This window comes from Manis javanica, chromosome 4 (assembly GCF_040802235.1).
Source record: "Manis javanica isolate MJ-LG chromosome 4, MJ_LKY, whole genome shotgun sequence".
Classification (NCBI taxonomy): Eukaryota; Metazoa; Chordata; class Mammalia; order Pholidota; family Manidae; genus Manis; species Manis javanica.
In genome coordinates this window covers 155,093,804-155,121,742 of record NC_133159.1, presented here as the reverse complement: position 1 = coordinate 155,121,742, position 27,939 = coordinate 155,093,804, and the positions used below count along the sequence as shown (strand labels likewise).

At 45.9% G+C, this 27,939-nt stretch overlaps 1 protein-coding gene across 1 annotated transcript in view; it reads right to left on the bottom strand.

Annotated features, from left to right (window-relative positions):
• Positions 1-5,721: 5,721 nt before the first annotated feature.
• Positions 5,722-27,939, bottom strand: part of CA10 (carbonic anhydrase 10) — a 462,952-nt gene continuing 440,734 nt past the window's right edge. The window contains exons 6-9 of the mRNA XM_036999163.2: positions 24,319-24,391; positions 10,755-10,909; positions 8,746-8,920; positions 5,722-7,018 (exon numbers count right to left, since the gene is read on the bottom strand). Coding sequence (XP_036855058.1) covers positions 6,996-7,018; positions 8,746-8,920; positions 10,755-10,909; positions 24,319-24,391 — 426 coding nt within the window. The 3' untranslated portion in view covers positions 5,722-6,995. The remainder of the gene's footprint in view (positions 7,019-8,745; positions 8,921-10,754; positions 10,910-24,318; positions 24,392-27,939) is intronic.

The following is a 27,939-nucleotide window of genomic DNA, read 5'->3' as shown; positions in this document are numbered from 1 at the left end:
CTTCCACGGGTGGGTAGCCTATAGGTATTTGGAATTGTTTGGTGATACCTTGGTATGGAACAGTGGGTCTCTGCTTTGGCTGACATTAGATTCCCTGGGGAACTTTCAGAACTGTTGATGCTCAGGACCTTTATAAGCCCCCCTTCAGAGACTCTTGTGGGCAGCCAACATTGAGAAGGGTTCTCAGTGCTGAAGGCAGAGTGGAATTGCCTGTGGCTTTTAAATATTTACTGATGGCCTGGACTCTGATTCAATTGGTCTGGGGATGGGAACCGTTGGCAGGCCTCCTGAACTCTGGATCCACTATAAACAATTGGGCTAAACGACCACAGCCTCAATGAGAAGAGCCCCTTCATTCTAGCACCAGCTAAGGGCACCTGCTGCCTCTCTAGTGTAACAGAGTAAAAAAGGTTGGCATCTTTGCTTTCATATTGTACCTGTCTCCTTTGCTGCTCAATCTTTGGGTAAAAACGTTTTTCTGCTCAGCTCTGTAGCCTGCACATAGGCTTGTTATCATCAAAAGGAATTTTGCTTGCAGTTTGAGATTTTGCAAATAACGCCTTACCCACAGTTTGCCTTCTCCAGGTGGTGGGAAATATGTATGAAAATCATGATTGCTTTTTCAAAGAGCTTTAGGAATATTGTGACTGGACACAGTTTGGCAAGAGTCATCTGATCAAGGACACAGAGTTTCTCAGCTCTCTTCGGATCTGCAGCCTTCAGTCACCTCCTAAACTGCCTCCACTCCCTTCTTTCCCTAGCATAAAAGAAACCTGACATTAACCCTGAGTGAAGATGGTACTTTAGGACATTTGTCCACCAACTTCTTGGTCTGCTGGCTTTCTGAATAAAGTTTCTCTCCTTGCCCCAACACCTTGTCTCTCTGTTATGGGATACTGTGTGGCGAGTGGTACAAGTCTGGACTTGGTAACACTGGTATCAGCCTCTGCTATAACTTCTGGCTCTGATACTCAGCAAATGTGTATGTAATCTTGGGTATCTTTCTCTCTCTTGAATTAACTTCTTTATCTATAAAATAAAGCCAGAACTACTTGGCAGAGATGCTATGAGTATCAAATAGAAGAAAAAAGTATATGAAAAAATACATGTAAAAGAATCCAGCACCATGCTGGTGTATATCTAGTACACAGAAGTTGCTCACCAACTCCGAATTGAAAAGAATCAAATACTATTCTCCCTCTCATAGGAAAGTTCTACATAGCAACACACTTTTTTGAGTATCTTCAATTTGCACAGCATTATTATATGATTTTTCTTTTTTTCTTTCTGTGCATAGGAGGGAAAGACACAAAAATGAATGACGAGATAACCCCTGTTTTCAGGGAACTTCAAAGTGGCATGTACAAAGAGGAAAATATAGAGCCAGATGAAGTTCTATATATATAATGCACATATTTTCCATATTTATCTATATTTCTAATATAGACCTGAATGAAGTAAATGTTAAGCAGAGATAAAATCAATGTGCTGTGTGAGCTCAGGGCAAGGAGGAAATAATTTTCCATGGGAATGCTGGGATGGAATGTGGCTGGGTTTCTTTAAGGGTGTGTTGTGTCTCTACAGGTGAGGAAGAACCGGCAAGAGCCTCCCAAGCTGAGGGATGACATGAACTGAGGCTGGGTGGGTGCTGAGACATGAGTTTGCAGAGCTCTGCTGTGAATCCATTAAGGAAGGCTCTGCCTGCTTTGCTAAGGAATTTGAACCTTTGACCTGAAAACAACTGGGGACCAGGGGAAATTTGAGTCTTGGAGATCTGCTTCGGTTGGAGGTTTTGGTTCAGTGACCCCAGAGATGGGATGGGAATGGGTTGGGAATGTGCAGGTCAGGGCATGGCTCTCAGGCTTCCTCCTTGCCTTGGCCCATGGCAGGCACCCTATGAAGACTGTTAGCAAATTGCCCTGGGTTCTGCTTCCTGACCTCCATTCCAGGTATGCATGAGGTTCTGTCCTCTGGCACCGCTCCTGGAATCTGTTTCTCTACCAAACTGATTTGGAGCGCTGCTCCTGCGGACTGCTGCTTAGCTTTGCGTCTTGCTCTCTCTGCTGGAAAGTGTCTCAGATTCTCCTCCACCCACTCCCCAGTCCAGCCTAAACTTCCTACCACCTCTGTTCAGTGTTGACTCAAATGCGCCTTATCTGAGGGTGGAGTTTGGGCACTGTCGTGCTCTTAGCCCAGGGTCTGTCACTTATTTGGGGCGGGAGGCAGGAGGACCTGCTGGATGGATATTACTGTAGTCTGGGCTGAGATGATGAGGGCAGGGCCTAGGGCTTGTCACAGGGCTGGGACTTGAGGGGAGGGAGTCCTGCATGGAAGAGACCCCATGAAGTTGGAACTGACAGGGCTCGTAATTTGCCGGTGACTTTTAATTTTGCATCCAGCTTATCTTTCTGAACTTCTAGTCTCCTGACTCACAGCTTGTTCTCATTTGTTCCTAATGGTCTGCAGTCTTGGAAATGTGTCCATCTGAGGAATCAGGAGTGATCACCTGCCTGCGTGGGTTTTGGAAGGCGGGTGCCAAGCCATTCCTTCAAATATGAATGCTTCTTTTATTTAAGAGAGGGAGATTCAAACTCTGAATTTGTTAACTGAAGGTTTGGGGAAGGAGAACGGGGCCAGGGAACATTCTGAGACCATCCAAGAAAGTTACTATGCACAGGGTTCAGGGGGCGATTTTGTTAGGTACGGAATCTGTTAGGTAACGCTGACCTCTGGGTGCCCGTGAAACCACCTTGCAGGTGAGCCCTCCTCTGAGAAGATCCTGCAGGCAAGGATGTAGTTCTTGATTTTGCTGCATGTTGGAATCATCTGGGCTTTTTATAAAACACTGCTACTCCGACATTCTGACTTCAGTGGTATGCACTCAAACATCCTAGGAGATTCTAATGTGCACCAAAGCTTGGGGACCTGTGAAGCAGGAGGCAGCAGGAGTGAGCACCTGATTTACACTAGTTCTCACACTTGAGTGTGCATTGGAATCACCTGGAGAACTTAAGACACAGATGGCTAGGCTTTCTGTTTGATGACTATGTGGAAATGTGGGGATAGTGGTGCATTCCACGAGGGCAGGAAGCACCTCACCCTTTCCTGCAAACTTTGTATGTACAAAGGCTGACCCAAGGTGTCTCTTCCATCTAGCAGTTCCTGAGTTATACCTTTATATAATAAACTGGTGATTTGGTTACAAACACACAGATGGCTGAATTCTGCCCCCAGAGAGTCAGTAGGTCTGTAATGCTGACAATTTGCATTTCTTTCCAGTTTCCCAGCAATGCTGACAGTCACTGCCACTCACTGAGAACCACAGGCTCAAAAGGGCTCGGACTCACTGTACCTGCCTAGGAGCCATGGGGCCCTGAGCAGTTGCTCAGTTGAAGAAGTCCCCTTTCTGCATTTGTAATATGGGACAGCGATGGTGATCACTTCATGGGTCTCTGTGTCGATGAAACGAGATGGTGTTTGTAAGCTGCTGAGCACAGGGCTTGGCCCACAGGAAGTATGCCACCCACAGTGGACTTTGTGTTTCCCAGGCTGGGCTTTTGGCAGATCTTCCCTTATGTGTAATGATGCTAGTTGGTGAATGATGTTAAAGTGAGTTTCTGCTCCCACAGGCTCTACTTCCAGGCCTTCTGGAACAGGAGAACCGGGACACTCATGAACTATGAGTGCTCTGGGGTCCAGCAGGTAAGGGCCACACTGGGGGTGCTGGCATATGTTTACCAATGACTCTTAATCAGAGCCTTCAGCCTAATGTGGGTGGCTGCGGGCTGTGAGCTAGGTAACTGCTCTCCTGCCCAAACTCCAGGTCACTCTCACATTCCAGACACATTTAGTGCAGTGAGTTGTGGTGGTTTTGGCATCACCATGGACATCAAACTGCTAGGAGGGAGGTGGGAACAAGGCCCTAAATGGGCTCAGAAACCACAACAGGTGTTCTCCACATGGGGACTGGGGCTCTCCACAATGTCTTCTCTTTTCCTTATGAAATTCACCCAGAACTCTTTTCTGTGTACATGTACCTCCCTCCCTCATTTCACTGGGGAGGGAACTGAGGCTTGGCACGGATGCCCCTGCACATTCTAGTTTTCCCTGGTGGAATGGGATGCCCATGGAAGCCTGGGGCTCTGCAGGCAAACCACGGGCCTGCGCACAGTGTGGAGCACAGCAGCCCAGCTGCCACCTTCCGTAGCACACGCGGACTCAACGCATGAACGTACTGGTGCTCCTCGATGGCTTCTCCAGGACTTTTTAGTACTTCTGAAGCTCCTTCTTTCCTTATTTCTTTTTAGAGTGGTACAAACCTAGCTAATATTTATTACTTCTACATGGTTTGAGGGTATAGTGCCCTATTTCCATTTTATAGTTTGGGAAACCCAGTGAGTGGGGAGCAGGGATTTGGGATTGGCCCAGGAGATGGGAGATGGGGTAGTTCACTTCATTTCAAGTTCTCTTTGGCCAGAGTGAAAATCTGCACATGCCCAGGGACCCCAGGGGTGAGAGCTTGGGTTTCCCCCTGCTTGCTGGACTGAGAACTGAATGAAAGAGTTAGGGAGGGATAGAGTGGAGAGCCACGGGAGGTCATTGTGTTAGTTATTTCTACGTAAGGACACTGTTCCAGGGAAGGGAGTTGACTTGCGCACAGTCACAGAGGATGATAGTAACAGAACAGAGCCTATAAACCTGGCCTCTTCCTTCCTTCCTCACCAGGACTCCTTCCACTTGGCCCTGACACACTTCAGGCATTTACCTATGAGCTGCCTGCTGAGTGTCTATTATTCTTGTTTGATATTAACTTGATGACCCTGTTGTGATTGATGCAGGGAGGTTTAGCACAGTCCAGATAAACCCCTTGTAGGTGAGTCACACACATGCTCCACAGGCACCATCTATAGGACAATCATTGCAGGTATTGTGCTAGCTGCTTTAAGTAGCTGTATAGCATTTAAGCCTCACAACTCAAGGAGGCAGTTATTAGCATCCCCAGTGTACAGATCAGAGAAGTAAAGCAACTTGCCTAGGATCCCACAGCAGGCAGACAAATTGCAGAGTGGAGATTTGAAGCCAGGTCTGGTTGATTTACCATGAATATTTGTTATTCATTATATTGTATTGCTGCCTTTCTTTGCAGGCCAAGGAAGGTTCTGATTCAGAGAGGAAGCTATAAGCCACACCAAGACTGACTACCCCTTGTCCACCCTACACCTTTGTCAACAGGTTTGGCTTTCTGGAAAAATAGGATTGCTCAGAAACAGGCTCATGTTATCACTGCTAAGACCACCATTTAACTAACACTGGTGTAAAAAGTGAAAAAAAACTTTCTATTAAGTATATTATTTCAAATATGAACTATCTGGCAGTTTGATTTTTCTTTTCATCATCAATATATGTAGTCACTTGGCTGAAGTTTTCCACATGTGCATGAAGTTTCCCTACATGCCTGTGCTTTCCCTCTTTCTGGGGACTGTGACAGAAAGGAGAGACAAAAGTTATTTTTAATTTGATCACCATACAAACATCCAGTCTTCCCTTCCAGCAGCTAAGCCTATATGTACTTTCTCAGCAGGGCATTAATCACTGGCTCTGAGAATGGCCAGGTGGGCTGCTCGGCCTGTCGGAAGGCAATCGCTCGTGGACAAAGCAGAACTCAGGCTTCTGCGAGGAGCATCCTCCTCATCCTCAATTAACTAGGACACGGGTACTGGGTAACTTGTTAAACACATTTATTGATTTCTTGACAGTAACCAAACACAGTGAATGACCATTATAAACAAGGAAAGAAAGGCATTCGTTTGTACTTCGTGAGATCCGGCTGCACCTGGAGAGAAAAGACACCCCTTCCCAGGAACTTACAAGACAAAGTGCATTCCTTCAAGGGAGCATCATGGTGTGGGGGGAATGGCAGTTTTGAAACGCAAGAAATCTGTGGCCTGCTATCTCAGGCTGAAGCTCACCTTGTATGAATGATAGAGCCATGGGGTGGAATTAAAGTTCTACTTGCTTAGCAAATGCATTCCTGATTGCCACAAACTCAGTAAAGACTGGCTGCAAATGAGCAAAACATGTAGATGCAGGAACAAGTGAAATCAAAGAATGCAGTGGCATGGAGCCAGGGGTTAGCCTGTAAGGAAGAACAGACCAAAGCCAGAAAAATGAAATTAACTCATTAAACACATTTATTGAGCTGTTAACTAATAACCAAACACAATGTATGACCTTCGGAAAACAAGAAATGGCAAATGGATCAATTCTGGTCTTGGCGAATCCTACTACAGATATGTGACAAAGAGGGGAAATAATTCCATTTTTTTATAGTCTGCGGTGATGTATATACAATGTGTATCTCTTCAATGTCTGTCCTTTCCTTTTTAAATTTTTGAGTAAACAGAAGAATCATCATCTAGAAATAAGGGTCCTTGGCCAACTTTGTCCTGTTTCACCTGTCACCGGCAGCCTCAGAGGATCCTAGGACAATGTCTGGGATTGCTTGGTGCCAAGAACGAAGTCTGCTTGATGTCGTCAGAGCTGTGTTTCTCTTCTCTCTCTCTTTTGGAAGAATTTTGTATGTACAAAGGCTGAAAATCTCACTGGGGAGATTTATTAGTTCAGGAGAACAGTATCAAAATTGTAATCAGGTTAACTGGTTATTTTCCTCTAAGACCTTTTAGGAGTAAGCCTTTTGTTTCTGAGACTTGACTTTCCATCTTGGAGGCCATGTTGAGTGTGTACGTGCGTAGACATGTTGTGTGTATGTGTGCTTGTGTGTGTGTGTGTGTGTGTGTGTGTGAGTTGAGTGTGTGCAAGATATGTGTTTCTCTGCCACGGTTTTGCAGACACTTTCATGAAGAAAGGGGCCAATTGGAAGAGTGAATGAGGCTTGAGGGAGGGAAGGAGAGAGAAGAAAGAAGGGGACATTCTAGGTTATGTCAATTCACAGTTGTAGCATTTCACTGAGGTGGGATTCTTCTTGGCCTAGTTCCCTACTTGAGGAGCCATTCATTTACTGGAAAGAGAAAGAAAAATATAAACAAACATACAAACAACACAGAACAAGGCATAATTGAGTTAATTTACACAGTTTGGGGGCATACACCAGAGAAGGAAGAGCTCTATAAACACCTGCTTACTTGTATACATCCCAACTATCCTCTCCACTTCCGCAGGAATCTCTAGGCCCGAGCTGTCTAATATGCTTGTCATCAGTCACATGTGGCTACCATAAATTTAAATTAATTAAAATAAAGTAAAAAGTGTAGTTGCATCTTCATACAAGATATTTCTGGTGTTCAATAGCCACATGTGGCTAGTAGCCACTATATTGGACAGTATTGATATAGAGCATTTCCATAGTCACAGAACATTCTAGTGGATGGCATCACTCCAGACCAGGGGTGGGCAAATGACAGCCCACAGGTCAAATCCAGCCCGTGATCTATTTTTGTAAATAAAGTTTTATTGGAGCCAGCCACACCCATTCATTTATGTATTGTCCATCGCTGTTTTCATACAACAACAGCAAGTGTGGCAGAGATTGTATGGCTCACAAAAGGCTAAAATATTTACCATGTGGTCCTTTATAGAAAAAGTTTGCTGACCCCTGCTCTAGATGGTAAGCTGTGTACAGATGGACTCATATCTGTCTTTATCACTGTGTTCTCATCACCTATCTAAGTGCCTGACACATAGTAGGTGTACGATAAATAGGTGTCAAATAAAGAAGCCACAGTGTGTGAGTTGAGTATTTATTTGTCCGGTAGTTCTGGCTGGAAGGGAATAGAAAATGATAGTTTTGGTCCTCTGCATGTGACTGAGAGAGAAAAAAAGAAAGAAGGAAGTGTGGGGGAAGTAGGAGAGATGAAGCAGGGGCCCACAAGGCAGCAGTGTAGCTGCTCCTAAAAGCTGCCTGGTAACATCCACAGACCTCGTATTTGGGGCAGCACCTCATTGTATGAAGGGCTTCCTGTCCAGTCTCCTACTTGCTCCGCACGACAAAGTAGAAGAAGATAGGGTAGGGAGTGTCATGAAAGGAGCCAGGTCCCCAGGGGGAATGACTTGGCTGGGTTTGCATGGCTTGTTAAGGGTGGAACCGGGCCTGGACTCAGTGTCCTGACAGCTTTATGAGTGCATCTCCACAGCACTGTCCTGCATCCCCCTTCTTTTCCAGGCTGAGGGTGCACCATGACGACAACAGATACTTTGTGTGCAGGAGGGAAGAGAAAGGGCTGGTGTGTACTAGTGTGCATTAGTCACTTCTAGGGACATAGAGCTGGAAAGAGATTCGTTCACACATGTTACCTCATTGGTTCCCAGTGGCCTGGTATCCAGAGTATTTGCTTACTTTCTGAGGGTGGGGGTAGGTGTTTGCACACCCGTTGTGTAACTAAGAGCTCTGATGCTTCTAACTGTCCTGTTCTAACAGATAACTTTGGGGAAATCAGCCTCTCTGGGCTCTTCTATATAATGGCTATAAGAAGTCCATCTTGCCTGAAAGAGAAGGAATTTAAAGGTTTGAGCTTTATCTCTATCATCTCTCTGTCTAGTCTGTCTCTGTCTATGATATAAAGACTTTCCCAGCAGAAAGCGCCATGCAAGTGGAAGATGGTGGTCTTATTATTGTCATTTATAATCATGATTCTTATATTGGGAAATAGCACCAGGCCTGTAAGAACAGGTCTAAGCAGGAAGACTGAGCTCCAGCCTGGGACTCAGCCTCTGAACCACTGCACCCACCTCTGTACTGAAGCTTCTGGGCCCGGTTGTTTGGACAGTCCTTCCCCTGTAAACTGAAGTTGATGTTGGTACGGATACAGCGGTTGTTGAGTGGCTGGACAGGCCTGAAGTTGTCACTCATGCTCAGGAAGATCTGAGATGGCTGATTCTGGCTGAGCAGGCGTAAGGAATGCATCTGAGGAGAGAGAAACAGCTGTGGGATCCACCCATCCTCTTACATGCACTAGGGAGGAAGTACCGTGGTGTAGATGGTGGTCAAGCAGGCACTACCAGCTGTCAGGGGAGGAGCTGGAGAAAGAGCCCCTGTTGCATGGGTTCAGTTGTGCTGGAGGCCAACTAATGCAAGGAGGGGGCCTTGCTTCTACCCCATTAGCTTGTGTATGTCATCTATTCTCTTGTTCTCAAATACATCTCAAGTCAGTCAAGGAGGAAATCCATCTAGATGTTCTTCAGGGTCCCTTTTTTCTCTGAAATCCCATAATTCAGTAATTTCCAATAATTCAGGGAGTTATTCCACAACATGGGTATTATCCAAACTGTAGTGACTGGCCCAGGGGTCAGACCCAAACCAAGCTGATCATTTTGGCTGTTTTTCTGTGCATATCAGCACCAGGTGGCTGAACTACAACACGTGCAGTCACGTTCCACCCCAGGACTGTGAAGCGAAGGAAGAACCTCCATGGGAGACAAGGACGCAGCAAATGTGCAAGGAGAAGAAGAGAGCAGAGAGAAGGGGGAATTCCTGACATCAAGAAGATCAATTTCAGATCTTAAATTCCAGAAGATGCCCCACTATCTCTTGTCTAAATCCTTTTTCTAAGTGTTAGCTATCCAGAAGGGGTTGCTCATGACCGAAAGAATCCTAATCAGTACAGATAGGAACAGACTTCAAACTGTTGGGTCCGAGTACATATCCTGTCAAGGAGATTGGATCGGCTTCCTTTGCTCATCTTTCCTTTGAGTTCTTACAGACTCTCATGGTCATAGAATGTCAGAACTGGATCAGACTCATGCAATTTACTGTCCTCATTATAAAGAAGAGGAGTATTCATTTCATAAGAGTGGGTGACAGGCCTCGAAGTGCACAACAGGCTATTAAGCAAAGCCGGCACCAAGAGGCCAGATGTGGTTCTCATCTAGTTCTGAGGAATCCTAGCCCCATGAGATGGTCTAAACAAATTCTCTACTCAAATTCAAATATGTTTTTGAAATGCTAAGCATCATATTGCCTCCTCTTGGCCACTGACTCATGTTGTATCATTTTAAAGATCCTGAAAAGTCTGCTGCTAATGAAATCTTTTTAACTTTTAAGAGATCTAGCCTTTTCAAGTGTATATGAATATGTCATGTATTTTGCTCATTTGCTTTTTGAACACCATAGCTGTAGAGGACACTTTGGGAACTAACCTTGCTGTCTTTTCTCATTCAGACAGGTAGGATGTTTCTACATGAATTCCTGGTAAGACTTTTCGGATGCTGGTTCTTTAAACATTGGTGTGATGAGTTGAATTGTGTGCTCCCCAAATCCATAAATTGAAGGCTTAACTTCTAGCATCTCAGAATGTGACCTTATTTGGAAATAGGGTCATTACAGATGTAATTAAACAAGATGAGGTTATTGATGCAGGATCTAATCTGATTAGTATCTTGTGAAAAGGGGGATTTGGACAAAGAGACACATACAGGGACAATGCCACCTAAAGATGAAGGCAGAGTGGGGGGATGGTTCCAGAAGCCAAGGGACACCAAAGTCTGCCAGCAAACTGTTAGAAGCCAGGGGAGAGGTGTGGAAGAGATTCGTCCTCATGTCCCTCAGAAGGAAGCAACACCTTGATCTTGGACTTAGAGCCTCCAGAACTGGGACACAACATACTTCTGTTGTTTAAGCCATCTAATTTGTAGTACTTGGTTAAAACAGTCTTCACAGATGAATACAAGAGGCACACCACACACCCAGCCAGTCATCACATCCTCTTCCCCATTAGCTAACAGACCACAGAGACACTCACCTGCATCCTGGTTATATAGACAGGTTTGTTCATTATTATCCAACTTGCCGTCTCATAGCAGGGAGGGATAGTCATCGACCCGTCATAAGTAATGAAACTAGAGGTTTCTGGATACAGTTCCTCTATATTAAGTCCCTGTAGTAAATATGCATCATCTAGAGAAGAAAATAAGACTTAAGGATTAGGTTTCTTGAGGAAGTATTGGTATTGCTGATCATGGATTTTTATTTCATATTCCAGAAGATTGTATCTGCCACAATAGGTACAATAACAAACAGTACCCCCAAAGCTCAATCATTTTAAACACCAAAGGATTATTTCTTGCTTGTAAACATGTTCATCCTAGGTTGGCTGAGAGTTTTTTCCACTTATGGCCCCAAACCCTGGGACCCGGTTTCTTAGAGGAGCTGACAGTCTAGACCCTTGTGCATAGCAATGTTAGGAGGAGAAGCAAGCATGGTGAAGCATATGTTGGCTCTTAAAGTGGCACTTGTCACTTCTGTTCACATTTTGGTAGCCAAATGAGTCGCATGGCCAAGGCTGATGTCTGGGATTCAAGGAAGTGCATTTCTCCTGTAGGATAGGGCACTGAGTATTGGTGAACGGAAATGTGATCAACCACAGGACACAAGGAAGACCCAGTGCCGTGCTTTCAGTTTCTGACACCTAGACCCATAGCATTATATCCTTATGAAATGCACAGTTAAAGGCTTTAGGGCATGTTGAAACATTGGCTGGTCACTATTGTTATTTATTAGCAATGTTCAACTAAAAGAACATTAAGAAAATACTTTCAGAAACAAAAATAAATCAGGCCAAATCCTGCCATGAAGTTCAACAGTTAAGTTTGCTTTTTTGTGGGTCTCCTATCAGGCCCATGTACATAGCCTTTCTCTGACATCTATTTGAGGTATTCACATTTACATACTTTTTGTTATTAAATATCCTTTTTCAATGACTAAAGTAATAGAAGTACATATCAGACTATATGGAAAAAAGAAGGAAAAGGAAAATAATAACAACCGCCATCATCCAAAACAATTGCCATTAGCATTTTGGTTTATTTCCTTCTGATTTTTTAATTCAATGCATTGGTTGTATTTTTATCAAAACTGTAATGTACTGGAACTTACAAATATCAGTAAATTTCAACAAACTTTTCCCCGTTTCCTCGTCTCCCTAGGATCCCTCCCCTTTGGCACACTTTATTCCCTGGCTCCTGAAACACCACACTTGGTATCCCTATTTCCCAGCCATTCCTTCTTGGGCTCTGCTGCTGCCTCTTGACTGCTGCCTGCTTTTCTCCATGCTGACACGTCCCGAGGATCAGTCCTAGGCTCTTTCTTCTCTCACTACACTGTCCTCCTAATGTAGCCTGTCTGCATTCATGGCTTCCACTGCCCTTATACCCCAGATCTCTGACTCTGCAGGCCGTGTATCCCCCGGTTTGCTGTGAGTGTCCACCCTGTGGATCCAGGAGGCCTGAAGAACATGTGGCAGGCCCACAACGTTGATGTGAGTGAGTGATGATGAGGGATGAGGCTGGCTCCCCCAGTGCCCCTAGAATCACGTATGTTCCCTCATCCACTTGTCTAACTCCCACTGGGAAAGGACTAACTCTTCAACAGTTGATATAAACTCTCAGGCTTAGTATTGTCCATATATAATGGTAAAAGAGGATTTTCACATACAGCTGGAGCTTCATGGGTACTGCCTAGATAATAACATCCTCATTGACAAGAAACTGAAGATCAGAGAGGCAGAGTAACTTGCCCAAGGTCACAGAGCTAGCTGGTGACGGCAGACTGGAATGACTTCCAGACTGAGGTCACTCATTCATTCATCAACTGTTCACTGATGTTCAGCATTTCTTTATGCTGGGCATAGGGTTATGGTCTGGGATAGAGCAGTGAACAAAGTCTGTGCCATGCCTCCCCTCATTCTAGTTGAAGAGACAGACAACAAACGGCAAAATAAATATATGTAGACCCTAACAGCAGGTGGTGATGGGTGCACCTTGGCCCAGCCTCTACCTACCTCTCAATCCTGAGCATTGATGCTGCCAATACATTTTTCTGGGCAAAGGCCTCCTTCCTTCCCCATCTCTTCTTCCAGAAATTACTTACTAAGTTTCTCTGATAAGAGCCATCTCTGCCAAGGGAACTTGAATTTCAGTGTTCTTTCCACTTGTCAACCAAATTAAGAACAAATCAACTGATTCAGTGGTTTGGAATGATGTAAATAAAAACCACTGTTTGCCTGCTCAGTTCCAAACAGCCCCTCCCAGCCTCCAGCTGCCCTGGTGGGGTAACTGAACCTCTCCAGGGCTCAGTCCACAAAATACCCATGAGAGAGGGTTGGCCAAGCTGGATTTGGAGATCAACCCTGGGAGGAGTAACTTCCTTTCAATTTCTACTTAAATGTTTCCACTTTTCCATCAAGACACCAGGGGATCGGGACAAGCCCAAGAGTGACGCAGTGACTGGGACGTGTCTGGGCTGGATCTGCACTGTGGCCTGTGTGGTCAGATGCTTCCACGACAAAGCTAGGTGCCCATGGCACTCACCAAAGCACTGGTCCTTGGGCGTTAGATCAGGCTACAGCACAATGGGCTCACGATGAATATCCACCATTTGATTCTGTTTCTTTGGCTACTAATGTGTCAGGCACTAAGCTAGGTGTGGGTGAGCAGGACTTATGTGAACGCAGCAAAAGGAACCACAGAGACAGTGATATAGATCTGCACTGGGGACATTGAGAGGTTGTCACTTTTTCCTTGGTGTGGGACTTAGGAAAGTATTAATCGAGGAGCTGACCTGAACTGCATCTTTAATGATAGGTGGTAATTAGGGTGGGGCTGGGAGGGGGTGGCTGTCAAGGGCTCTGCAGACATTCATGCTAGAAAAAAGAGCTAAGGATGGAGAGAGCTGTGCACACTACCTGTGGCCAGAGAGTGAGTGGGTGAGATGCAGGGGGAGGGGTGTTGTGAGAAATGAAGCTGGGGGGTCAGCACGGGCCACACCTGGGAGGTCCTTCTCTGTGCTGTTGGGAGTTTGAGCTTCATCCTGTAGGCATGCGGAACCACTGAAGGGTTTTAAGCAGGGGAGTAGCATGATCAGATTTGCACTTAGTGATGCTTGCTCTGATGGTGGTTTGGCCTGAAGATTAACATACTGAATGAGAGAAGGAAGCATTGGGCACATCTTTATTAAAGGTCAATGTGATTTGTTTAACCAAGCTTGCACGCAGAGCATATTGGGTACTCTAGCATGCCACTATTATTGTATTTTATTTTATTTGGGGTGGTGGGGAGGAGGGAAGAAGGAGGTGGTAGAATGAGGGGCACTCCAGGCATGACTGGAGTAAAGAAAAAGAACATTTATGTTTCTCTGAAACTATAACCAGCCTTTATGTTGCATCCACATTTAAAGAAAGGGCTGGCGTGTGGGGGACAGGCTAGGAGCAAGAGGCGATGTTCATGGATCTAACCCACACCGTAAGATAACAATGTGCTTCCAAATCTCTGTTGCACTGACATCCCACACTGGTCCAGCTGTGGTCCTGCCAGGAGATTCCGCTTCATCCACACCCCCTTCGAGATGCAACAGCATCAGAGAATGTGGGTGGCTTCTACCCTCACCCTGACGTTCATTTGCTACTTTGTTCTTTCCATGAATCTTGCTAATATTCATACTTCACCTTGTACCCTTTTTATTTCCTCACGCTACAGAACTTGGGAAGACCCAGTGTGAACAGTGTGGACTGCAGCCTCAGACCTGAGTTTGAGTGCTGACTCTGCTGCTCACTGTCCATGCAACGTTGGAGGTGCAGGTGGCCAGCGGAACCTCCGTTTCCACAGCAGCAGTATGAAGATGGTGGGGTTAGGCTGAGGGCTGGATGTCTGTGTCCCCCCAAGTTCACAGGCTGAAGTCCTGACCCACACTGTGACAGGATTAGGAGGTGGGGCCTTTGGGAGCTGATTAGGTAGTGAGGTCCTCATGATGGCATTGGTGCCCTTATGAAAGGGTCAGAGAGCTCTCTTGGCTCTTCTGCCATATGAGGTGTGATGATACGAGAATTGTGCAACCCAGAAGTCGGCCCTCACCAGAACCCAGCCATGCTGGCACCCTGATCTCGGATTTTCAGCCATCAGAACTATGAGAGGTAAATTTCTGTTGTTTATAAGGTACCTGTCTATGCTATGGTACTTCATCATAGCAACCTGAGCTAAGATAGAGTTCTTGCCTCACAGAGGTTTGAGGAACAAAAGAGATGACACTTTTCAAGTGCTTGGCACATGGCGCAGCCTTCGGTAAGCACTCAGTGATGCCGGGCAGCATCGCTGTCTCTCCTTCCTTCCTGCAGCATTGCTGCCTAGCTTATGGCGCTGATCGCTGCAGGGCCTCCTGGGGGCCTCCTGGCTCACCCCAGCTGGGTTAGTGCCTTCCTTCTTCACCACAGTTACTAAATTAGCTTGACAACAATAACTTATTATTTGAATGTCACCACTAAGCTGGAGCTTGGGATAAGGGTTCCCATCTCTTATTGATGAATCCCTAAGCCCCAGCGTGGAGTCCACCACATACAGGGCGCAACAAACGTTAGAGGAATGAATGAAATGGTTTCGCCACCGCAGCTCCACCTACTGGTGGGGCTGGACGGAAACTAAGGTAGGAAGAGGCACTATCTGTCAGATGATGGGGAAAAAATCTGAGGCTCCAGTCCGTACCATTAGTGTAAATACATGCTGCCCACCTCTACTGCCATATATATCATATCTCAGGATATCAGGCTGAGACTGAGCCTATTTCCTGTATCCACATAGCGTGACTGTTTCTACACCACAGGCCTATCCCCCCACATTTACATTGCTGAAATCAGATGCACTTAACATGTAACGTTTTCCTCATGACTCACCTCTCTGCCTGAAAGGCTGCCAGCACACCAGTGTTCTCTCTTTTAGGGAGTGCACTTGGAGAATCACAGGCTACCAGTTTACATCTTTCCTCCCTAAAGAGACTTACTTGGTGTAGTTGGGAGGACAGAGGCAAGCAAGAATGTGGGCAAGCACAGCGGCCCTCAGCTCTAGTTTCAGGGAGCACTGGGGTGTCTTCTAGAGCTGACGAGGCCAGGAACTAATCACCCCAGACTGTCCTGTCCATGCAGCAGCCAGCTGCCAGCCACTGGTTTGTGCATGTCTGTGTCATCCTCTGAGTGCTAACAGATAGAAAGAAGCTAAGAACTAAGGCACTGGAAGGTTGATTCTGCTTTCTAAATTCTCCTGGCTCTATTAATCAGTAAGGATGGCAGAGATCTAGGGGTCACAGTTTTTATGAATAGTGAGATACAAATTTGGGGTGAAGTTCAGAGGTCAGTGGGGTGATCACACATGCCTCTGCTTGCTTTAAAGATATTTATTGAAAGGAAGTGATGGCAGAAGTTCAGACTTTCATGGCTAATTTTATAAAGAATTATTGTCTCTCTATCATCTATCTTCATCATAACCATCATTGTCTGTCTCTCATGTGAGGGCATCTATATATCTATCATCTATTTATCTTATCTATCACCTATCTGTATCTATCATCTATCTATCTATATCTATCATCTATCTATCTATCTATCTATCTATCTATCTATCTATCTATCTATCTATTGATCATCTATCTATCTATATCTATCTATTATCTATATCTATCTATCTGTCTATCTGTCTATCTATCTATCTATCTATCTATCTATCTATCTATCTATCTGTCTATCTATCTATCTATCTATCATCTATCATCTATCTATCATCATCTATCATCATCTATCACCATCATACGGAAGTATAATGTATAGAGGGCAAAGCTATAGACTTCAAGAAGGAGTCTTAATTCAAGTCTAAGTTCTAGTTGTGGCTTTGCCAGTTCCTTCATGGGTATGTCATGTGCCCTCTTTCTATGGGCCCCAGACATTCTGGATAATTGTTAAAGCCAACCTCAGCTCAAAAAAAAAAAAAAATCTATAGTCTCAAAACATAAACAAGCTTATGTAGACAAATTTATCTTCAGTAGGTCAAATTTTTGGCATGACAGTGTTGTAGTTTTTACGTGTTGGCTATATTATTATCGTATAGGAAGACCCCTTGGATAATCAATAGGTATAGGATAGTTATGCACAGTTTAGAGAGCAATTTCATTCTTTCAAATGACTGCAGAAATTGACAGCTTTGTTCTTGATTTTATGACATACTTTTGCTGAATCTATGATTTATGTTATACTGAGTTCTTAGTCAGGGACACAACTCCCAAGCTGACCTTTTCTTTCTTTTTTTTTTTTAAGAGAAACACACTGTGATGAAATGCCTCGACCGCATAGTGGAGGGCTCTTTCCCTCAGTCTAGCTTCAAAGGCAGCCTGCTTTAAATGCACTGTGTTGACTTATGTGGACCACTGATGAGATTTAACATCACCCGGCTTCCTGCTTATGAAGTTCTTATTCAAAGAGAATGATGACAATGAGAAAAAAGTCTGGCAGTTCCAGAGATCAATACTGGACTTGCTTCTGATCAATATGGAACTATTTGGCAATTTTCTCATATGGAATGACATTTCCTCTTTGAATCTGAGGCAAATTCAACCTAAATGAAAAAAGGCAATTACTGAAGAATAAAGTAATATGATTTTGTTTTTGTTTTTGTTCTACACAAGCAATAAAGGGAAAAAAAGCGCCTCTGAGAATTGGATTCACAGAGGCTAGCCACTCCTTTTCTGTTCCTGGCTTACTTGAGGTACCACTTAGCTTGCAGTGTGGGAAGCGGTGTGCTGCATTTCTCATTTTGTGAAAACATTTCCAAAGCCCTTCCTTTGGAATGAAAGTACAAGTTCAATTAAGCATAGAGAAAGACACCAGGAGCAATATGCTTAAACTCCCTGGTGATATTTCATCACATTTAACACCGCATCCCTCGAAGGAGCGGGTGGGCACACTTCCCAAGGAACTGAGAAGGAGCCGCAGTTACAAGTTGTTCTGTCTGTCTAACCATTCATCTTATAGCTGAGGTTGGGGTAGGGGGCTAAAGCAAATTATAAACAGGTGAGATGGAAAAGAAATGCTTTAAGGGGCTGAGTGTCAGAATACCATGTTTAAAAGGGCTCCAAATGTCTTCAGTTGTTTGCTTTTATTTCCTCAAGGAAATAGATCAAGACAATAGCCAGATCTTTAAAAATTTGGAATCTGTGATCTCTTGAATTCTTACTGGACTGAAGGTCATCATTGTGTTTACTACCTATGAACTGAATGGGGTACGTGACTGACAGAGAAGGAAGCTAGCAAAAGGATATACCCATGTAGCACATGGGCAGAAAGCAGTTCATTTATATGCAGCATTCTAGTAACTACTCCCTCTCGCCCATTTAAGAAGGCTCTTTGCACTCCATTAGTTACTGCTTTCACCACTTGAAAACATTGTAAAAATCTCTATTTAAAAAATTACGCTAGCTGGACGAAATCAGGTGGATACTACAATGGTAAGAATGTTATCTTTTCTGCAACTGGGACTCTGTGCCTGCTAATTAATTAACACAAGGTAAAAAAAAATGGAGGTATATTGATGTTATTCCTGTATATTACATTAAAAAATTAAAATACTTTGAATAAATCACTGATATCTCCTCCATTCAGAAAATCCATTTTTCAGTGTCACAATTTCAGGTCTTGACCCTCAATCTGTTGAAGGGGAATTCAACTTTAATAAAATGGATTTTCTTTAGAAGGCTTTCTAAATTCAGGTTGAAATTAACTCAGGCTTGTCTCTTCCATTGTCGGTCTGCGTTAGTGAGAGTGTTTTATAAGATTTGCTCAGACACAGGAAATCCAAGCGTCCAGAGAAAGTAGAGGAACTCCACTGGGCCATCATCGTCACTGCACGGATTCCCACACAGGGGCTGTGCTTCATTTAAAGTAAGCCAAGTCTGTGGCTGTGAGCCCAGTATTGTATTCACCTTGAATATTATTTACTATCAAGGTGACCTGCTTCCCACCCTGCAGGCAGCTGGATTTGACCACCATGTACTGTAGAGCAATTCAGGAACATACAAAATTATGCCCTAGTTTACACCAGTCATTGTCTAGACAACCGACTCATTACCTCGTTTAATCCTCACTCCAGCCCTCTCAACATCAGTGTTAATATTCACATTTTACTGATGAGGAAATTATCTCAGAGGTGTTAAGACACTTGCCTGAAGTTACACAGTAAAGGAAGTGGTAGAGCCAGGAGCCCTGCCTAGCTCCACTTAGTTCCATCTCTCATTACTTGAATACACCACTTTCTGTAAGTATGGTGATTTCACCAGCATGGTAACTGGCTTCCAAAATTCCCAGTTCTTTTGGTAAGATTCTCCATCTTTTCCTCAGATTCCTTGGCATTGATCTTAATTGGCTCAATAGAATGATTTTGCACAATTGCTTTCTCCCCCTACTCGTCTAATCTATGCTCAGACCACGCAAGTGGACTGTGTCCCACATGGCTGCCGTCCTGCACCTGCCTTGCTTCCGTACTTGCTCCTGCCTCCTTGCACCTCCCCAGCTGGTTGGTGAGACAGGCACACTGGAGCCTCTTCCTTGGTGGGCTTCAAGAGATACCTTTAGAAGTGATTTACCACCCTAAGTCATGGGGATCTGAGCTGCTCTTTCAAGAGTGAGGACGTCCGGCCTCTCTTCTCTGTTTGCACTCGCTCGTTATTTCACCCAGGTTTAAATGCCATCTGGATCCCAGCGAGGTCCATATTCGTACCTTCAATTCTCTCTCCTGAAATCCGGACTCACATATCCTGCTGCCTAGTCCACAACTCTTCCTGGATGCCCAATAGACACGTCAAACTTAACATGTCTGAAACTTCTGATTCCCTTCGCACCACAAAGATGCTTCACCCACATGCTTGGTTGATGGCAGTGCCTTCCTTCCAGCTGCTCAGGTGAACAGCCTTATGCTCATCCTCGACTCCTGTCTTTCTCTCCTATCACACAGTTGATCTATCAAGATATCTCCTGGCTCTTCCTTTGAAATACCCTAGTCATCTCTCACTGCCTCCCCGTAGCCTGGTCACGACCAACACCGTCTCATCATTTAGCTTGCAGCAGTCGTCTTCCAACATTACCCTTGACCCTCTGTGGTCTAGTCTAGTCTCAACCAAGCCACCAGAATGAGCTTTTGTCAACAGATCATGTCACTCTCTGCTCACAGTCTCAGAGTGACTTCTCATTCTATGGCCTCTGAGGGAAAGACTGAAGGGAAGACTGACCCCATCCAGAACCAAGCTCTGTGCATCGTTTGGGGACTCTGTGTGCCAATAAGGGCAGTGCCACTGCGTCCTTCAGGAGGACACTGATTTCCACTGTTAGCCCCAGGTCAAGGACAGGCAGGAGCGGCAGAGAGCTTAGGATGGGATGAGCCTGAACTTTCAAAGTACCCGTGAGTTCTGTGGTTGCTTTCCAAGTAGAAACAAATGCAAAAAGCAGACATAGCTCCTCAAACTCAAAAAAGTTGGAATTAACAGAAAAACGTACATGACAAGTTTCATGTCATGTGAAAGTATCAGCATGATGACTAGTTTTAAGATCCCAGAGCCAAAACTTTCCTTGCTCCTTAGGGAGGTTGCATGATAAGAAGGTAAGAGTATAGCAAAGTCCCCAGACGACCTATGTTTGATTCCTCCTTGTCCCACTATGGGTGAGTAGATTATTGTTCAGGAAGCGTTCACTCACTCCCAAACCCCACCTCCTGGGGAGGGTTTTGATGTTGGGCTTGGACAGGTCACTTGCTTTGGGTAAAGGAAAGTGGATAGACACGATGTGTGTGTGTTTCAAGCCTCGGCCTGAAGTAACGTCACATGTTTCTGATCACCAACAGCACCTGTCCTGGGTATCCATCTGATCCCAGAGAAATGAGAGTCTGGTGGAGCCAGGCTGCCCTGCAGACCTGCAGCTCAAGCAGGGCCACCCAGCCGAACCACAGGGCTGCAGTGAGAAGTCAATGCTTGTGGTTGCATGCTTGTGTACTATGCAGAAGGTGCTGACTTTTACAGCCACTTACTAGATGTGTGTCCTTGTCACAGGGCTTCACTTCTTAGAGCCCTGGTTTCCTATCTGTAAACCAGGCTCGCTGTCATATGTACTTGGAAGGTGGGCGCTTTGTGAGCACTAGGCAAGGTGCTGCACCTAAAGCTCTTGGCACAGAGCCTGGAGTGCAGAAGGGGCTCGTTAGTGTCATTTTCATACTCTTACTGCCCGGCATGCTGCACAGTGGGTGCCATGTCTAAGGAAGGCGAGCTGGAGCTCCACTGGGTGAAATTCAGGGTGGCAGCAGGAGAACAGGCTGGTTGAGGTCAGGTGTCCCCGGGTAGTGAGGCTGGCAGGCAGTGCGGGAGGCCACTCTCCTTCTATCTTGCTTAGAAGTATGGAAGCGGGGTGCTCAGTTACACGCCCCTGGGCAGGTGGCATTCTCTCCCTCTCTGCTGCAGTTCAGGGGCTGATGCCAGCATAATGGGCCCCTCCTGCAGAGGCTCTGGAGAGACTTCCCGGCTGCGTTCCCCACCCACGGCTGTGTCCCGGTGAATGAATCCTGTTTCAGGACGTCCCCGGCTTGCTGCCCGGCCAACCTTCGGCAGGCCGGGCTACCTCAGGGAGGTTAGCAGAGGGCTGGCACTTGCCTGCTGAGCAAATCAATCCCTTTCAGGCACAGTGTCTGGGCACGGCGGTGTCTGGGCCGTGCCCACCCGCCAGGGCCGTCATTATCCCTGCAGCGTTCCTCTCTCAGGTGTGTGATAAAGGTGCCTCCAGGAACACCTCCATTATTCCCCGAATGTGAGCCCAAAACACATGTGATTAGGGGGCCTAAAGCAGTTGTCTCTCCCCGTATGAGTTCCTGCTCCAGTTCCCGTTCTTTTTCCTTGGCCCTGACACATAGATGATGAGGGACAGAGACGGGTGCTCCTGCTTGCTTCTGTTTGCATCTCTAACAGTATCTGTAGAGGCGATGAGGGCATTTCTTCAAAAAACATCTCTTCTGTATAAACTCAGCGTGGCATCAAGATCCTTCAAGATCTGGCTCCAACCATCTTTCAAGCCACTCCCTCTGTGCCTGTCACAGCTACCACAGGGGTCATCCAGTCTCCTCAGTAATTCAGGCATCGCCAGTGTGTGTTGGGTTCACTGCTGGACGCTGAGCTAGAAGGCTGATGAGGGCAGAGTCCTCCCCTCGCACTCCTCATAGTCGTCTGGATGCCCTGCTTGCCCTCTATGCTTGCAATCCCCTCCCTCCTTCTCGCCCTCTCTCCCTCCCTCTCTTCCTTTCTCTCTCTCTCCCTCTCCCTTCAGTCCTCATTTGAATGGCACCTGTTTACAGGTGCCATTCAAATGAGGACTGAAGAGATGACTGGTTATTAGCAACTTTGCCATGTAATCCTCAGCACATTTCCCAAAGAGTTCTTGCCATATTTTTAACATCGGACTTGTTATAAATCTTTATCATGCATTATGCTCTGTCTGTCTCCCCAGCAAAAGAATGAGGACCTTCTGGACAGGAAACATGTTCTGTTGCTCTCTCCATCCTGTGGCACTGAGGAGCCACTCAAGTATTTGCAGGGTGAGTAAGTGGATGAAGGCTGTGGGTTTTAACACTCGTGGTCACTTTAGCTATTAGCAAATGTGTCCTCCTCAGCTCCTATGGACTTGATGGGGGTGGCAGTCAGCAGGGAAACCTAATTTAAAATAGATGAAGTTGAAGTGTCCCTTAGCCACAAAATGGCCATCCATCACTGGTCCCAACAAGACCAGTCACTCTGGCTATCCAGCCCCTATTTGCACCAGAATCAATACCCGCTCCCAAGGAAGGCCACCTTCTATAGCACAGAGCCACGTGGATGCCTTCAACTTTGGCAGCAGCCACATCATTTAATTGTAATCAGACCAATGCTGGCAATGGGCTGGGGAGGAAAGTCCCACTAATGATTGACTGTGCAGCTGGCAGTCTGTTAGATAGTGTGTTGGGGCTTAAGGTGTGATTTCACAGCTTTTCGGAGTCTCTAAACTGCAAATTCAAGATTATTTGAAGACATTTTATTTAAATCTTATGCTATTTAATCAAAAAAGTTAAAAGACTAATAGTTTTTTATGGGCAATTATAAAATACGCTATTTGCACATGAGACAGAAATGTCTTCCTTAGCTGAGCAATCTAAGTGTGCACTTAGGGAGGACTCCGCAGGTACTGATGAAGAAGGCCAGGTGGTTCGGGGACAACACATTCTTCTAGGTGATGTCCATCTAGGTGGAGTGTGATTCCCCAGGCTCATTCATCACCCCCACTTCCCCACACTGCAGCCTCTTCATATGGAGTGACTTGGCAGGGAGCACCTTTGGGGAGGGCTGGTGTTTGGCCCATCTTTATATTCCAGGAGCCTCGCCTGGTGTCTGTCATGGGGAAGGTGTGCTGGGAATGTTTGCTGAGTGAGTGGAAGGGTTCTTCATCCTCTGTGTCCGGCAGACCGACGTGAGAGCAGCAGCAGACTGACTGAAAGCGTTCACTCTGCCTTTTCCACATCACCGTGGAGGCAGAAGCTGCAGACAAAGCTGAGCGCCTCACTTGGTGGAAGAGACGCCAAGCAGATGTGGGATGCTGGAATGTTTGCATGCTGCCTTTTACTTTTGGGAAATCATCATTGAACTATTGCTTGATTTAGAATCCTAGGCCCAGAAGGACCTTAGAAACCTGAAGTTCACCTTACAGATGAAGAAACAAAATCATAAGAGGATGTTCCTGCTAAGAGACAAAGTCAGGACTTGAATCCCACTTTCCTGCTCACTCCTTATTAGTTAAAAAGATTTCTTTCCTGAACGGACTTCTTTCATTTTTTGGTGTATGTCATTTCAGAGAACTGTCTCCCAATCTTGCAGCTTCTGGGATTGCCATGGGAGATGGCACCACCCTTTCCTCTCTTCTCATTTCAACTTTGCACTGTAGCCTCTTCTGCTTTAGGATTCTGGGGGTAAAACACTCTAGAAACCAAAAGAACTGGACAGAGTCCTCTAGATCAGTGGGTCACACCTAGGAAGGGAGGAAGATGCCACCCTGCACCCACCTGGCAGGAACACCAGCACACAGAGAGGGAGACCTGAGCCAGCCTGAGGGCCTCTGGAAGTGCTGAGGTTGGATCCGAGGTGCCCGGCAAATGCTCCTTCAATCACATGATTGGCAAGCCTCGGATGTGGCCAGCTGACCTGGTGGAGTCTGTCAGTGAGTATAGCCCCCAGCTCATTACCAGTCCAGGGATAACGACGGCCATCACCATAATCATTATCACCTAAGACAGGCATGGATGACAAAGGCACCTCGGGGACTTCCTTTTGAAATGAGCTGCTGCTCAGCCAATCCTGACTCTCCAGAGTGACTTTCTAGAGAATTAAAGGATCATGAAGTTGAAAGGGGCCCTTGGAGATCATCAGTTATGGCTTTCTGCCTTCAGACAGGACTAACCGTTACCGAATCATTGCTTTATAGGAAATTGAACCAAACTTACTTTTATATGTTATTCTTGTGATAGTATCTCTGTTGAGCATTCGATTGAGAAATGGGTTTGATGAATCAGAAACCTAGGAGAGAAAAGAAAATATTAATGACTGGGCAGTACTAACCTCCATGCATTCACTTACCCATTCATATTTACTATGTGCCTACCATGTGCCAAACACTGTGATGGCTGGAAATTCAGAGATCAAATATACAGATCTGTTCTCCAGAAACCCAAGTCTACAAGAAGAGAGGTCAGTAAGCAAATGGTTATAATATAGTGTGAACAGTGCTATGATAGAGTCATGGGTGTGATGATAGTAGAGGAAGACCACCCATATGGGAATCTGGGGACCTAAGGCATGAACTGAGTCTGGAAGGATGGGTGCAAGTCAGAGGAGCTGTGCATGGGTGGACATGGGGGCGTGAGAGCTAGGACTTCACTGCAGCTGCAGCTGAGGGTATGGCGGGTGGTGGAGAGGGAGGCTAGAGAGGAAGGAAGGGGCTGGCTCATGGTAGGCTTTCAGCATCACATTAGGACATTTAAACTTTATTCTGTAGGAATGGGGAGCCACCATACAAAGGGTTTTAAACAGGGGGTAGGAAGTGACATTTCAGGAAAGGAAGAGTTATCTAAATAGAAAGTGAGAGAGAAAGAGTACTCAGAACATAGGCATCAGGAGATGAAAAAAATCACATAGAACCTTATTAATACTGCTCATTATTACATGAATTGAATATATCATAAGTCACATCATTGAGCTAATTAATCATCCATCTATGCATACATCCGTCCATGCATCCATACATCTAATAACTATTTACCAAGTGCCTATTAGGGGCCAAACATTGTATTAGATGTTCAGAGATCAGTTCCCATTTTATGCTCATGTGCTTAGGTCTCTAAATTCCTTCTTTGGGAGAACAAGCCAAGCTTCAAGGGGCTTAAGCCAGGCGATCACTGTTTGGAGACTGTGACGTGCCCCCACGTAACTGTACGCTGTTTGCTGAACAACTCTCCCTTTACTCAGCCTTTTCCAGGGAACCATTGCTCATCCTATCATTTCTCTCCTATCTCACTCAGTTCTGCTCGGCTCTGTCATTTATGCCTCAGCTGCTAATCGGATGCTGTGACACATAAGCATTTTAAATCTGATTTATTCTGAGGGTTGGAAAAACTGCAGCAGATGATTATTATTATTACATAAGCAACAGGTAATTTTTCGTCTGGAGAAAGCACATACAGTTTATTTTCACTCCAGCTGTCTCTCCTCCCCTGCCACAGTTTCCTGGGGGTGTTGTGGGGAGACACACACCCTGGGAGCTTGATGAGTTATACCGCTCGGTTGGGTTTGTAAAACCCACACCCAAGTGGAGAAAAGTCGCAGTTCGAACACTGTTGCTCCCCAGAAGCTTTAGTGCCAAATTAAACTTCTATTTTGACATCCTCTTCAGCCATTTAAAAGATAGCTTGAAGCAGACTGAGCCAATGCACCCCATGGAAGAAGAGCCAAAAATATATATTCATGGCAGGTAAGGAATCTGCTATGTCTCTTAATCAGGTGCCTTGGCTCCTGGTAGCTGGTGAGTCTGGGCAGTGCTAATGCTGGGACTGGACCCTTTTGAGCTGATTAAAAATAACTGGAAAATTTCCAAAGTGCACACAGATGATTTGTGGGCTCCAATGGGTTGGCTGTGTGGGACAGAGGATAAAGTATGTACTTGGTATAAGTGAGCTTAAGTGGGAAGTTAATGGTGTGTGACTGAGCAGCAATTACAGCCAAATCTCAGTTCCCTGTGGTCATGGGAAGAGTGGGGGGTTAGGCGGGGACAGAGATAAATAAAATCCACAGATAAACAAGTCTCTTAATTTAGCCAACAACTCCAAACGTTGTATGGCTCAGCTTTTGGCCAGGGTGACATCTCTCGGGCTCAGCTGACCTAGGTGTGAGGCCTCTCATTTTCTGTTCCTGTCTGCCCTGCAAGGAGCTAGGAAGGGGAGGACCATCAGAGGCTGTGAGCCCTGAGAGCCCAAGGGCTTTCTAGGTTCTATGCCTTGCACAGGGCCAGCCTGTGTTTCGAGCTGGGTTGGTATTTGGGATGAGTGAATGACAAGTAGCAGCTTGAAAAACTCACTGGGAAGCATCTGGGAGCTGATTATGTTGGATAAAGATAGAAATGTGTGGCATATTCTGAGATCTAGCCAGAAAGCTTCAGATTTGCTCAGGGAAGGAAGGGAGGCACCCCTAGGGGCCAAACTGGCCTGTGAAGATGCAGGAGTCAGTCACCATCTTTTCACGGACCTCAGGGGCTGGGGCGTAATTTGCTCTCAATAACCTGCAGGGAAGCACCCAAGAGCTGCGTCAGGAATCTCGGTGGAGCGAGCATTCCTGCAAGGGCTTGTGAAACAAGCCAGTAGTTCCAGTAGTTTGCTGTTGAGGAGGCTGACTTCCTGGCGTATCAGTTACCCTGTCAGCTGTAATGTGCCTGTGCTTCCAAGATGACATTCACTGACTCAAGCACTTTGAGCAAAGTGAGGCAAAGGCAGGGGCTGAGGCCGAGGTGCCCACCACAGGACAGGCAACCTGCGCAGCCTGGTTGGCTGACATGGAAGGCCTGGCTTTGGGAAAGCTGTGGGGAGATGAACCCCTGGAGACGCATGACACAATATTGCGACATATCTGCAGGCTTCACGACACCAGTGTGGCCCAGGTGGAATGCACCAGTTGGCTGTCACTGTCAAGACTGGGCCATGAGATGACTGGTCGGGGTTATAGGAACTTGCCCTGTGCTTGTGGGCAGCAGGGGAACGTGGGGAGATGATCTCGAATGTCGTTTTCTCTCTTTTTTGTCTCAGTTGCTTTCTCCCGTCCTCCCTCTCTTGGGCAGGCATGTGGTGTGAATAAAGTCGTTAGTATTCAAGTCAGGCAGGACCTGGGTTCCTTTCCTGGATGGACTGTTAAGAGCTACATGCACCTTGGTGGAAAGCCAAAGATTATCTGGACCCTTTTCCTCATCTGTGAGATAGGGACACTAATGCCTGCCCCACAGGTTTATTATTAGGGTTAAATGGTAAGATATATGTAAGGCACACATCTCAGCACCTGGCATTCATATTTATTATAGCAGGGCCTCTGGGGATGCCAAGGTGTGTAGAGCAGATTCCTGGCAGGCTTGGCACCAGGGCCCATTTCCTTTGGGATGTCACAGCAGGTATTAAGAGGGGATTGTAGCCTAAAATATGCTTCCCTGGCCCAAAGCCCTTCCCCATTTTTGCTAATGACAAGCTGGAGAAACGTGGGGTCAGTGGGCCGGGGCAACAACATGTCACACATGCCCCTGCCCAGCATCCAGCTCTGTCCAGACCACAGAAAGGCCTGACCCAACCCAGCGGAGGGAGAGAAGGTTAGGGGGAACCTGGACAGGAATGACCAGGCAAGGTCAAGGGCCTGATGCTTTTGGGGATGTGACGGAGTAGTGCACAGGGTGGACCCCCATGCCCATTCTTCTGAGCAATGATGTCATCATAAGAACTCTGTTAAAACCCCCGGTGACAAATGCTGGGTTTCTATTGAGCACCCTCAGCAGATTCCAAGTCCAGCTGGGGTGTATCCTCTAGTGGTCTGGTCCA